This window comes from Siniperca chuatsi, linkage group LG16 (assembly GCF_020085105.1).
Source record: "Siniperca chuatsi isolate FFG_IHB_CAS linkage group LG16, ASM2008510v1, whole genome shotgun sequence".
NCBI classification, from domain to species: domain Eukaryota; kingdom Metazoa; phylum Chordata; class Actinopteri; order Centrarchiformes; family Sinipercidae; genus Siniperca; species Siniperca chuatsi.
Window position 1 is genome coordinate 21,818,747 of NC_058057.1, and position 13,652 is coordinate 21,832,398.

Below are 13,652 nucleotides of genomic sequence, written 5' to 3' on the forward strand. Positions count from 1 at the left end.
GGTCATAACACCTGCCATGTGTGTTTAGTAGTCAAATTTCTTGCTAGTTTGCTACACTATAGTTTCTGGTCAGTTAGCCACACTTCTTCTCTAGCCTACATACATTTGCACAATAGCTAACAAAGCTAGTAGAGGCTAATTTTGGTGGCTGGCAGCTTTTACCTCAAACTCAGTTATGCTAACTGTTCAAATCAACTGTGAAATTCAAAAGTGATAAAAAAAAGAGTGGTGGATTTAAAAGATAAATAAATGAAGTTTAAAACAAATTGCAAGACAAGTTTCAACTCATGCATATCAGCAGGTTTATGTAACATGCATACACAGACACACAAGCAAACATAAACCAAGAAATACACACACCTTGAGAACATTTTGAGCTTCATTGACTGTTGGACTCCTTTGCTCCAGTAACGCTTTCACTTTCCCTAGGCCAGAACCCAACTCCACCACTTGACTAGCCAGCTTCCGAACTGGATTGCTCTTATCTATGAGCTGCAGAATGACCACACATACACACATTTAGAAAAATATAAGAGGTTTTGTTAGGAGATAGTTCATGTGACACTGAGGATGGATTTCATTCCAGTTACCTTCTTCTCTTCTCTTTGTAGAGACAGCTGAACTTCTTGTAACCGTCTGCTGATATCAGCTGGTATCTCAGCATACTGGCTCTGCACACCGTCCACAATACACTTTAGTTTGGCCTTCTGGGAGGACAAATCCTTACTGAGCTCCTGTCAGTGTGGAAATGGACAAGAAAAAAATCGGAAGGATGGGAAATATGAAAGAGAGAGACTGCAAGTTTAGCTCTAAACCTCTTCTTTCCAAATTTGTTTAACATATTTTCCAGTTAAAGGTTGAAGGTAAGCTTACAGCAGCCTCTCACAGGTTTAGTATGTTCTATCTTTAAAAGAGAAGGATGAATGGCAGTAAACCATTTAATATACTGCTGATTTCTCACATGAGAGAGTTTAGACCAGCATCGACTTGAAAAGACCACTTACAGTACTTAATATTTATTGAAGCTACATGTGGTCTGTAGCTGCAACTGACAAAAAAAAAGGCCTGTGAACACAATTTATATTTCTTACTGGTGCTGTGAAGGGCTTCTAACCAGACCCTGACATTAAAAGAAAAGTATCTCAAACAGAACACAAAATCATACCTTAAAAAAAGGTAAAATTATGACTAAAAACCAAACATATACAATACAAGTAAAATAGATTGATAGACACTCTTGAGTATTTGTCTGTCATTATTTTGCTCTTGTAAAAAAACATCATATATTTTTACTTTTTTTAAATGTCACTTCAACTATCTTACAAATCTCATGCTCCAATGTTCAAGCTTGGGCTATAAAGCATAAAAAAAAGAGCTGACCTGTTGTTTGTATGGATTTGAACAGGCTTCCAGTGAGGAAAGAATGGCGAACATGTGTTGCTCCACCTCTCCTATCTCCTCTTGGACTTGCTGTCTCTCTTTCTCCTCTGCCTGGACTGCAGCTACCACCAGCAGGTTTCTCTCTTTCAAGCTGTGGAATACAATATCTTTTCAGCATCTCTGACATTAATGAGTAATCACTTTTCACATGTATATTAAACAAATCCCACCTCCTGACATTCTCTTGGATCTTCACTAGTGTTTTGCCAATAGGTCCAGGGCTGATGGGATCCTGGGAACTAGATAAGCTCAGGGCATGCTCCAGTCGGTGCTCCAGGGAGGCTAAGGCCTGCTGCTCCTGTTCCAGCCCAGCCTGGTGCATCTCAGCCTGAGCCAGAAGCTCCTGGGGTTCCTCTTGAGTGAAGCTCATGGTGGAGGAGTCGGGGACCTCAGCCTGAAGACTGGCCAAAAAGCTGCAACACTGCTCCATCTATAGAGAATGGAATTTAATATTAACTATATCTATATATTACTTTTCTCTGTCCTTTATTGGGTTATTGCAGCATAACACACAGGACATATTTTATCAATAAAAGTAACTTAACACAGTAAACCTTTCCTAAGAGAAAGTGTGAATTCTGACACCAGCTCTAACAGAAGATGACACACTGTAGCTTGTTAAAGCACTAAACCTTCAGTTCTGTAACCTCACACACATTTGGCAGCCAGAAAATACAGAAAAAATATTGTTTAATATGTTAATTTTGTATTTATTTATTTGCTTGCATTTATTTCTATATGTTATTGTACATTAGGTCATGTGTGGATGCAAAAGTTGTAAAAGGATTTGTTGTTGGTAAAACTCACACTTGTAGTGATGTCCTTCCATTCCTCTCCTCTCTGTTCTATGTGTGCCATCAGGAGGCCAATGCCACGTCGTAATGATACCCAGCGCCTCCAGAGGGCGCCCAGCTCACCGTCCTTTCCAATCCCACAGCCCTGAGTTGGACATCCAGCTCTCAGTTCTTCGATCTTATCAGCGAGGCTGCGAAGCTCTTCCATCACAAGCTTTATGAAGAGATGAAATGAATTTCAAATTAAAGTTTGAATCAGGAAGCATACCTTCTACATGTACCATATGTCAATCAAAATGTCAAGTGCATTCCTGTGACAATGGTACAGGTACATGTGGTACTCCAAACAGGTAAAAACAAGATTAAAAGTCTACAGCCCTGCTAGCAGCTTGGTGTGGCAGTACTTAGGCAAAGAGGTGCTTTAATAGCTAAATGCTAACATCAGCATGCTAACATACTCACAATGACAATGCTAACATGCTGATGTTTAGCAGGAATAATGTTTACCATGTTCACCATTTGTAGTAAGTAAATTATTTGTATTTGCAAAAAATCAAATGGAAATCCATCTAATAGATATTTGTCTGGATCAAAGTGGAGGCCCGACCGACAGACAAACCAATAAACATTACCATCTATAGAGCCATGCCGTTAACATGGCTGAAAAGCTAACAATTGTAAATTGTCAAAATCCAGTGTATGTACACAAATGCATGTTGAAACATTTGCTAATCACAGCAAAATAATGATGCATCAAACCTACCTTAGCTCTTTTTTGTTGGGCAACACATTTGTCATATGAGGTCACTTGTTCTGCAGCACATTCTGAAAGCTTTGCTTCAAGTCCTGAAAGATGTTGTCGTATGTCTTCATGACACTTCCTGTGGCTTTGTTGTCTTATTTCACACCTGTGAAAATTTTGTCTTTAGGTGTTTTTACTTAAAATTATGAACAAGAAAAACAGAAATAATCACAACAACGCAAGATAAAAACTATACAGAAACGCTTCAGTGAGGTAAGGACAGCCAGTACCTCTGCAAGGTCTCCAGCCTGAGCTGGGCTTGGGCCTCCAGTATGGCTCTTCCCACCAACAACTGACTGAGGATGCTGATGTGGAGCTGCTCAGTCTTTGGGCGGGACAGGAAGGGTTGTTGGGGCACCAGTTCCACAAGGTGGCAGATGTGAGCCTGAAATCCATCTTCAAGAGCTTCTAGAGCCTGATGAGTCTGTTTCTGTTCCTCAGTACAGTCCAAAAACCCTCCAGGAGCTGATAAGAAGGTGGCTTCAGCATTATGGAGGAAGCGTATTGCTCCCTGAGCAGCCCACTGGTAATCTTTCAAGGATTCTCTAGCCTGGGATGAACTCTCCTGTTGGATACATGTTAAATTATCAAGCACAGTTTAGAGAAGCCACACACAAAAGCATGAATTGGAAAGTTGAAAATTCTCAAAAGTAGGCTGGATTAACCTTGAACATTTAAGCTTACCATTCGTAAATGGCACTCTTGCATGGTTGCATCCTTAAGAGAGTACAGGTCCTTGTAGTTCTTCAGGTTAATTTTTTCTTTCCGTCCCAGACCTTCCAGCACCCTCATCCCAGACTCCATATTTCTCCAAATAACCCAATACCTTCGTAGTGCAATATCTATGGCTTTTTCATCTGGATTTACTGGTTCGGCTCCCTCCAGCTCCTCTCTTGTTCTTTGGAAAAGCTCTATTAAGGCAGGAAGCTCGGCGGAAAAACACAGACCTAGCAGAAGCTTGGCCTCTAGGTTTTTGATATCATCTGTGACAGAATACTCCAAGGAGACTAAAGTTTCCACAGTGCTCTGAATCCTCTGCCTCTCTGAATTAAGCTCAGATGGGTACAAGTCCTGAGCTATGGCCTCCAATTGGTCTGCTGCTTCTTGACACTGTGTCTTCACCAAAGGAAGTTCAACCAAAAGTGTTTGGCATAGTCTGAACCTCTCACCCACACTGATCGTTTTATCTTTGGCATGTTGGATTTGCTCTTTGGCAATGTCCCTAGATTCCTCCATTTGTCTCCTAAGGTGAAGATATTTGTCTTGCTCAAAGACATTAATACTAAGTGCTTTGCACTGGTCTTGTAGTTCCCCAATGGTGCACAGCAGGGAGCTTCGCTTGGCCTCCTGGCAGTGCTGAAGCTCTTGTACTTGACACTGATGCTCCATTAGCATGTGCTTCAAATGTGCAATTGTTGAAAGGGTTTCCTGTGTTAAAGGGAACCTCAGCTGCGCCAAATCAATGGAAATTTGCTGTAAACTAGCCTGGATGGTTGATAACTCCTCATCAGAAGAGGTTTGCTCATGAATCAGCTCCTCCAATTCCCAGCTGGTTGCTTTCTCATGAGCTAGCAATCCATCTAATTCTGTCCAAAGGCCTGACAGTCTGTTGACAAGGTAGCGGCTCTCTCCTGGACTCAACCCTACGGCTATTTCCCTGCAACCTTCTACCATTGCTTCCACCAGCTTTAGCTGGCTTTCTATCTCCACTGTGGCTAATTTGTGACTTTTCAGCTCGCTCTCCAGCTTTCTGATGTCAGCTTTTGAAACATTGTCAACATGGGTGCAGGGGTCTCTTTTAGCATGTGTTTCTGCTAACCAGGCATCCATGCTAGCAAGCTGGCATAACAATTTCTCCCTCTCCTGCAGATTTGTTTTCATTGTGCCAAGAACATGATCCAAGCTGTCAGCAATGGCTTCATACAGATCTTCTATTGTCTTCAGTACTTGGTCACTTTCCTCCTTTTCCATATCAGAAGCTACATTTTTCATCTGCTCCACTTCTACTTGCATCTTGGACCTTCTTAACCAAATATCAGTCTGAAATTTCTTCATCTCAACAATCTGAATACGAGCCTCCTCTGGGAAAAGAGCTAACTTTTTCACAATAGAGATGTGGTTTTCCGCCTGCTTGGCCCACATCATCAAGTCTTGTAATTGCTTGTTGATCTTAGTTGAAGAAATGCCGCCACTGCTGTATTTGGAAGTGTTAAGCTTGCTCTTGGTGACATTTAGCAAGGACCCAAGTTCCTGAAGACTACATTTGATCTCATCCTTCTCTTTTTGACCCAGAGAGAAATGAACAAGAGCATCTGACTGGGATTGTAAGTGCAGATAAAGCTGGTTGTACAGTTTTAGGTCTGTGGTCAGACAAACAAATTCTAAAGCGCTTTTGCTGTCATGGCTTTGAAAGTTGGATGTCTGAAGGGCTTCAAGCTTGGCTTTAAGCTGTTCGGCCTCTTTTATTAGTAGAGAGGATTGAGAGGTGGAGCTTGAGGCATGCTGCAGAGCTCTTTTGATACTTCCTTCTAAAAGCCTCCATTCCTCCTGGACATCTCCAAGCTGGGCAAGAAGAGCACCTGAACTTTCAGCATCGCTCAACTGGACTGACAATTGGCTACTTAACTGGAGGAGCTCTTCCATCATGTCTTTTTTCTGTACCATGGTTTGCAGCAGGGCATGGAGTTTGTCAGCTTGAATGGCACTGCTTCCCAAAGTATTTCTAATAAAACCCACAACAAAAGAATATGAGTGTATTGTGTATCAGGTACACAAACAAATATTAATAAGTTATAATGATGTTAACTACAGTAAGCTTACTTTCAAATGAAAGAATTACTCACAAGCTCATTTTGTCCTTCTCAACAGCTAGAACTTCCAGGAAAGCTCTGGTGAGCTTCATCTGTTTGTGATACTGTTTGACCTGATCCAGCTGTGCTGCTTTGACCTGCACTGTGGCAGAGGCATCCAGCAGTGCAGCACTGCACTGTCCTTCAGCACTTTTTAAGGCATCTGGGTCACAAATCCTGGCAGCACTCATGCTTTTCATAGTAACCACTTGCTCCTGCACATAGCGCCTGTAATCCTACAGTAAACAGAACAGATAAAAATATTTTTTTACATTATTCATTTTTGCGATGGCAGATCCCACATTAAAGATACAGGTCTATATTTTACTTCATTTAGAAAAAAGGTCAGTTTACATTTGTCATAACGAAGGAAAAGGGGTACATACTTCTGCCTCCTGCAGTTGTTTGACCATTGCAGTGACATCAAGTTGTGCTGGTTGATAGCGACATACCAGAACTTTTTGTACAGTTCGTACCAATCGAATCTCTGGTTCACCAGGAGATGACTTCAGGTACCAATTCAAATCAATATGTGGTGTCCGCTATAACATTATAACAAACAAAATAAAAACAGTCCTTAAACTATTTATGAAAAGTTTGTGACAGCACCATATGTCAATTAATCTGCAGATTATTTTCATAATTAATTGATTATTCATTTGGTCTGGAAAATGGCAGAAAATAGTGAAAAATGCACGTTACAATTTCCTAGAAGCCCAAGTTGTCTTCACATGGCTTGTTTTGACTGACCAACAGTCCAACACCCAAAAATGATCGTATATCCTCACATTTGAGAAGCTGGAACTAGGGAATGTTTGGTATTATTGCTTGAAAAATGACAAATGATTAACTGATTATTGAAATAGTTGCTGATTACTTTTCTGTTGATTGGCTAATGGATTAATCAACTAATCATTTCAGCTTTAATAACAATAATGTAGAAAAGCAGTTGAAAAACAAGCAAAATACAGGCAAAAAAAGCAAACAAGGTAATCAGATTACAGTTTGCTGTATTCCTGTCTACAAACTTAAAAACATTAGCCTAATTGCAGGCTTAAAATGACTTGTTTACAAAATGGTCATCAAGAGCACCAGAAATGACCAGAGACCCTAAAGTTGCTTTCCTGTCTTAGTTTGCTTGGTTTACATCTTTTAGTTTTCTTCTGTTTCAAGGATATATATGTCTACATGATGCAAAATTAAACACCATCGCACTTGACATTAAAAAAGAAAAAAGAAAAAAAAGAGTAAAACTGTGGCAGTGCAAGGCACAGACTGTACTGTGAGTAAATAGACCCACTAATGACCCTGCAGGAAATCATTGTATCTCATAGGTCCTTCCTGTGGATCTTCCTGTCAGCAGCATCATGGGGATACACAAACATCAATCAAAAACACTACTAATCTTTTCTGCTCACCGTTTAATGCATTTATAATTGACCTATTGCCCTTTTTTGGACACTTTGAGCTATGCAGATATATTTAAAATCATAAACTCAAATGCTTAAATGATGATTTTCAAACAGTAATTTAGTAACCTCTGTTTTTTACTTTAATTCCTCCAATCAGTTCAAAATGTAACCTTTTGTACACACATTTTAAAAGTTCCGACAAATCAGTAGCATATAGCACTATGTTTTGCAACATAGCAAGCCTACAGTAGATCTAACTCAGAGGGGTGCAGCAAGCTGTTTTTTTTCCAATCAAAACCAGTTGATACTCACGTTTATTATATTACTTCTTTCCACCAAGTTCTGGATCTCAGACAAAATATCCTGCATGGTGGACTTGTGCTTGTAGGATTCTGGTGATCCACCTGCCGTCTCCCCGGCCTGCAGATCAGCTGCCAAGCCTGACGCCGTCCTCTCAGGCTCCATGCTTTCTTGGATCTGAGGCTACATACACAGAAAACAGGGGTGGTGTCACATTTTAGCCTCCTTCTTCCCCGTGTTTGTCCACAGATAACATAGCTTCCTGTTTTCCCTTGCTCCACAGTGGTAAATATTACTGTGTTGACGGTGGCCCGGCGAGTCAGTACAGTTAATACAAGAATGTGCCTGAGTAGGGAGCAGTCTGCCCTGAGGGAGAAGGACTCAGTCTATTCATCTACAAAGTGCTGCCTCCCTTGCTTCTTTAAAGATATAACTGATCTGTTATAACTTGGATAGACAGGGCAAACACCAAAACATGGCATGAACTGCTAGGTTACTAGATTACAAACAGGGGAGGTGCTTTTTGAAATATTTTGGACATGACAAGGTGTGTCTTAGGGCAGGGTGCAGGTAGAGCAGAAAGAGGATTTGAAAACATACAGCAGGTTTCTGATTTGCTGTAGGGAAAACAGTACAAAGAAGAATATCTTATACTGTTTAAGTCAAGTTTGACTTAATATAATAATAATAATAATATATATACTTGACAATGTAAAGTGGTGTCAACATTTAGGTGCATATGACCAATGTAACAAATTTAAAAGGAAGATGATAAAGTAAATAAAGTATTTCTGATGATGAAGGTAACACTTATTTCTTTCTAGAAGCTTAATGTACTTTCAACTACAGTCTGAAAGAGCATTCCTTAATGTTTTGAAGTAAAAACCTCTCATATATATGAATACTTTTTCACAGATTGGATATACAGTACACTATGTTAAAAGTTTCTGAACACTAGATTAGATTTAACCAGAAATATTAAAGTACACTAAAGCCGTGTGTATCTAATTAATCTGCAATTAGAAAATTAACAAAAGAAATAGGTATAGGAGAACTCAGAGATATCTGTAATTACATTTTATTTTTTAAATGTTATTTTATGGGAACTGCCCCCTGAATCATGATCACTCTAAAATCAGGCAGTTTTACCAAGAAGCAGACTGTAATTGTTGGAACTGTCGTTCATACACACAACTTGTTGACTACTCCAGCGCAGCACCCTAAATCTATTTAACAGTCAAATAAGTGTCAGGAAGCCTATTAATGGTTTCTTAAACACAAATATTTTGGCATTTGGAGGAACATTTTGGGACACTCAGCATTCATCCTTAGAAACAACTGTCAGCTGTTTACAGAGAGAAGCTGCACTGTTATTACCCACAATAATGACAGGTTGTCTTGGTGAGAAATTCCTCATTTCCTTTGAGGACTGTGGCAAAACACATCTAATAACTGAAGAGCTCTAAATGAAAACATTCTGGCAAATTTACTTTGTTATGTGGCAGGCAGTGTAAGCATCACCAGCAGTAAGTTTGGTTTTGAGTGGTCCCCTGATGATATAAATGCCAAAGTCAAGGGCTAAGGTGTTAGCAAGGAATTGTACTGTCTCTGCAGATATTGACAGTTTACCAAAAATTACAAGCATTAACAGCAGTGAAGTAGCAACATGTAAATCTGTCTTATCTTTCAGGCAACTGTCTCATGCTTTTTTTCCCCCTGGCAGTGAACAGTATGTGCTTCCTTTGTTTTTCTGGATGTCAGTACAGGCCTACCTGTCTGTAGACCCATATTTCTGCCTCATCTTTATTTTTGCCTTTTGTTCTTTCATACCTCATTTCTTATCTGTCTTGGGAGCTACTACAGGCTGAGCTGGTGGGGGATCCCTTCTGAAGGTTTTTTGGTAGATTTTCCTTGTAGAGACTGAGGGTCTAATGTTGGAGTATATTAGTTAGGCTTGTTTACACTCTTTAACATGCAATTTTAACTTTTGTTACACACTTTACTGCGTCATTTTGCAGTTTATAATAAATTCTGTGCAATAAACAAGGCAATGTGCAACATGGATTTCATCCATTTATCATGAGAAAAATACATTTCTTTCCACTGGATGAACAATGTTCCACAAAAAGATGAATGCCAAAACTGTATGACTAGACTTTGGAAAATGTTACGACATTCAAATGCCAAATGGTGGGTGGAATATATATACTTAAAACATATAAGTTTCAGCTAAAGTTAGAGTTGAATTTAGGATGAAATAACACTCGCAAAATGTCAGAAATACCTAAGTTTCACTGAACACAGACCCTTTCTAACATGAAGGTAAGATAAGGAAAGAAAAATGGTTTGTAAATGTCAAAGAAGACCTTTGACATTTATGATGAGTGTGATTTAGGAAAGCAAGGACTGTGCATTTTGGTGGGATATCCAGGTCTTCTGTCAGCAGGAGTGACAAACCTTTTCTCACTGTTCAAATTCATTCAGCAGGTTAAAAACTAAGTTTAATTAACTTTAAGAGTTTGTTGCTCTAATGATTTTAAAAGCTAGAGAGCAGCCATTGATGATATTGATTTGAAACTCCAAATTTTATTTTCATCTTTATATTAAGTTATATATCAGGATCTTTTATGGGACATTCTGGTGGTCTAGAGATCTACAATTTCCCGTTTGAGTCCAGCGGGGACCTTTGCTACATGTCCTCCCACCCTCTCTCTGCCTTCTCATTTCCTATTAGCTCACTACTATGTGCTACTACTACTGTAGGCTAAAACGCCACAAAAATACTTTGAAATATATCAAGATTTTATCAAAATAATCCACAGAAGTTCAGATATCAACTGTTTCACCAGTCATTGTCATTTCAGACGTCATTGTCAGTCTGTTATATTATTTTTATTACTACATTTCTGCACAGGTTGGGAAACCACTGCACCAAAAAGACAGTTTTTCTACCAGAGAGTTTTAATATGACATCTACCTGTCCCTGTGTCACCTCTGTGTACTCCAGCGATGCAGGTACCTTCAATTCACTTTCTTCAATTGGCAGCATAGCTTTGTCTCGTCTTTCTGGCACTTTTGAAAGTTTGGACTCCGGGTGTTCAGGGTCATTTGCTTCTTCTGTGTTTTCCCCCTCTGCCATTTCCAAATGTTCTGTACCTGTACTCTGTGCAATGTCAGCAACAGTCAGCTGTTTATTGGCACCAGCAGGTATTTGTGTTTCAGTTAAGGCATCTCTCTCCACAGTGCACAAGACTGAGCTCATTGTTTGCTCTTCAGTTTGACAGAAATCTGTCTTTTCCTCTTGTTTAACAACCAGAAATGCTGCTTCTGTACCAGTGAGCTGACACTCCGCAACACTGCCACATGATTTGGAGGAATTCAACACCTCATTAAATTCATGGGCCTCTGAGTTTTCTTTGCATGATAATTTGGCACTTGTAGATTTTACCTCCTCCAATTCTGTACTTACAACCGCCAAGGGGTTTTCTGGCAGTGAGTCTGCCACTTGAGACTCGTTTAATGCAAGACTCTTTAAATAATGGATTTTCAAGTCTGTTTCATCTGATTCAGGACTGATTAATGTTTTAAAGAGTCCAGATTTCTTCTCAGGAGATTCTATACTTGAAACTTGTGTAAGCTTTGCATCACAAAGCTCTGCTCCCTGTGAACATCTGAGTGCATCTGGACTGCTGGTTCCAACATTTTCCCTTTGCTGCATGTCCTGTGGCTGGAACTCAGGCGGCTCCACGTCCAACATCACTGTAAACACCTCACGGCATTTCTCCTTTTTTTGAGCATCAGTAATTGCCTTAAATGCCCCTGATTGTGCTGCTAGATGAAGGATTTTCAAGTCTGTTTTGTCTGATTCGGGACTGATTAATGTTGTAAAGAGTCCAGATTTAATCTCAGGAAATCCTATACTTGAAACATCTGTAAGCTTTGCATCACACAGCACTGCTCCCTGAGAAAAACTGAGTGCATCTGAACCAACATTTTCATTGTTCTGTATGTTGTGTGGCTCCATTATTGAAAACACTTTCTTTGGGGTTACACTGATTTCCTCAGAGTGATTCTCTTGCTCTTGAGCATCTGTAACTGCTTTAAATGTCTCTGATTGTGTTGCTAGATGTTCAGACACATTTTCAGGGGCAGAAAGGGAGAAGTTGTCTGGCTTTGTCGCTGGGGATCCAACCGGGGATGTGACACAGTGTGGTGAATTGATTTCTTTGGCATTGTCTGTGCCTATAGCTGACAATTTTGAGTCCTGGGTTGAGGTAGCGTCTTCCTGCAATGGTTCAGTGTTCTCTTGCCGAGCTATTAAACTCTTGTTGAGAGTAGGAAGCGAGTCTGGCATTAAAAGTACTGCGTTATTTCCAGAAAGTGTCCTGTGCCCACTGCTTAAAGGACTGCTATCAGTGTTCAATTTTCCAGTATCATCTTTTGGCCCGAGACAAGTCTTCAAGTTTATTTTTGGTGGAGTTGATGTTAACTGTTGTGATTCTTGTTGGGTTTTTGATTTGAAAGCATCTGGGATTTCTGCACATGGAAACCGATTAGGGACAAAGGCATCTTCTTTGGCTGTTTCCAAAGTGCCTTTGGTTTTAATTTTATCGTTCTGATCACTTTCAGAGTTTTCCTTGTTGTCTGTTGCAGAAGGGAAAGTGGGACGACACAAGGCCAGAGTTTCATCAGGTGAAGCTAAATATGATGCATCACTTTCACTTCTAAAAGTTTCTTCAACAACTCTGCTTGACAATTCTTTGTCCCATTCCACTTCACAGTGACCTTGACTGACCTGGGAAACCTATTAAATTGAACAAAAATATTAACCACATCCTTATATTATCATCATTATTACATTGGATGGTAAAATTCTGTGACTGAGGAGAAACCTACCAGGCATCTAGATAAAGTTTCAAGTGCAGGTGTGCTTTCACTGAGAGCATCTGAAGCACTTTTTTCCAGTTGTGTTGTCTCTTTTCTTCCCAGACAGTTTAGAAGAAAATCTCGTTCTGAGAGCACTTCACGAAGAGCTTGGTGAAGCCACAAACCCTCATCCAAAGCTGCCTATGAAAGCACAGATAGATATATAATCTCAAAAAAAGACCTTTACACTGGTAAACTATATTTCAGAATTTAAGTATTCAGCGTTTTTTGAGCTCATTGATCTAAGTTGTGTGAACAAGACAAAGGGCCCTATGTTCGGGGCAGAGTAACGACCAGCCACGCAGCGCTCTGACAGTTTTGCATTTTCCTGATCTTGAAATTTGCTCTGCCCGTCTGGTTTGGTGCCCCGAGATACTACAGCCATGCTAGCGGCTCTGTGAGGCTGTAATTTTATTAACATGCTGATTTTCAGCAGGTATGACGTTTACCATTGTTGCCATTTTAACTTAGTGTGTTAGTGTGCTAACATTTGCTAATTAGCACAAAACACAAAGTAAAGTTGAACCTGATGTGAATGCCATTAGTTTTGTAAGTATTTGGTCATAAACCAAAGTTTTGGAGAAATTAAAATTTTGGCCTGATGTTGGCGCTAGATGAAAAGTTAATGGATCACAAAAGTTATTACAATTTATCCTGTTAGGAACATGAATGTTAATACAGAATTTCAGAGGAAAAGTCATAAGGATATATAATCTGGAAATCATGAATGTTTGTCCGAACGTTTGTCCATCCAGTAGATGTAGATATATATAGCATATAGCAGTCAGGTTAGGAATCCTTCAAGAATGAACCCCAAATCTTATATAGTTGTTACAATGCTTAGATATACATGCTGAAAAGGTACATCATTTTGCATTTTACCATAAATAAATGGTTGTCATATTATTTCATAGACATCAGTATAATTACTGTACATGAACAAACTAAGACCATCACTAAGAAGACTGGCAAAACAAGAATAGCACAGTTGGGGTTAAGCTTTCAGAGGTTTTGGCAGTGGCAGATGGTAAGGCTGATGGGAAAATGAGTCACAACATGTTTATGATCTTTAGTAATCACTAGATCTATTATGTTCACCATGTACCACACAGAAGACAAGATTCGCCTT

General features: G+C 39.6%; 1 protein-coding gene across 2 annotated transcripts in view; it reads right to left on the reverse strand.

Moving 5' to 3' along the window:
• LOC122862594 (nesprin-2) overlaps positions 1-13,652 on the reverse strand; it is a 94,334-nt gene that overhangs the window by 47,635 nt on the left and 33,047 nt on the right. For both annotated transcript variants that reach the window (XM_044168034.1, XM_044168033.1), the window contains 13 exons: positions 12,494-12,664; positions 10,575-12,401; positions 7,610-7,780; positions 6,272-6,427; positions 5,880-6,121; positions 3,721-5,758; positions 3,267-3,601; positions 2,998-3,142; positions 2,248-2,448; positions 1,611-1,870; positions 1,381-1,531; positions 591-734; positions 361-492 (listed from right to left, as the gene is read on the reverse strand). In XM_044168034.1, the coding sequence (XP_044023969.1) occupies positions 361-492; positions 591-734; positions 1,381-1,531; positions 1,611-1,870; positions 2,248-2,448; positions 2,998-3,142; positions 3,267-3,601; positions 3,721-5,758; positions 5,880-6,121; positions 6,272-6,427; positions 7,610-7,780; positions 10,575-12,401; positions 12,494-12,664 (5,973 nt within the window). The remainder of the gene's footprint in view (positions 1-360; positions 493-590; positions 735-1,380; positions 1,532-1,610; positions 1,871-2,247; positions 2,449-2,997; positions 3,143-3,266; positions 3,602-3,720; positions 5,759-5,879; positions 6,122-6,271; positions 6,428-7,609; positions 7,781-10,574; positions 12,402-12,493; positions 12,665-13,652) is intronic.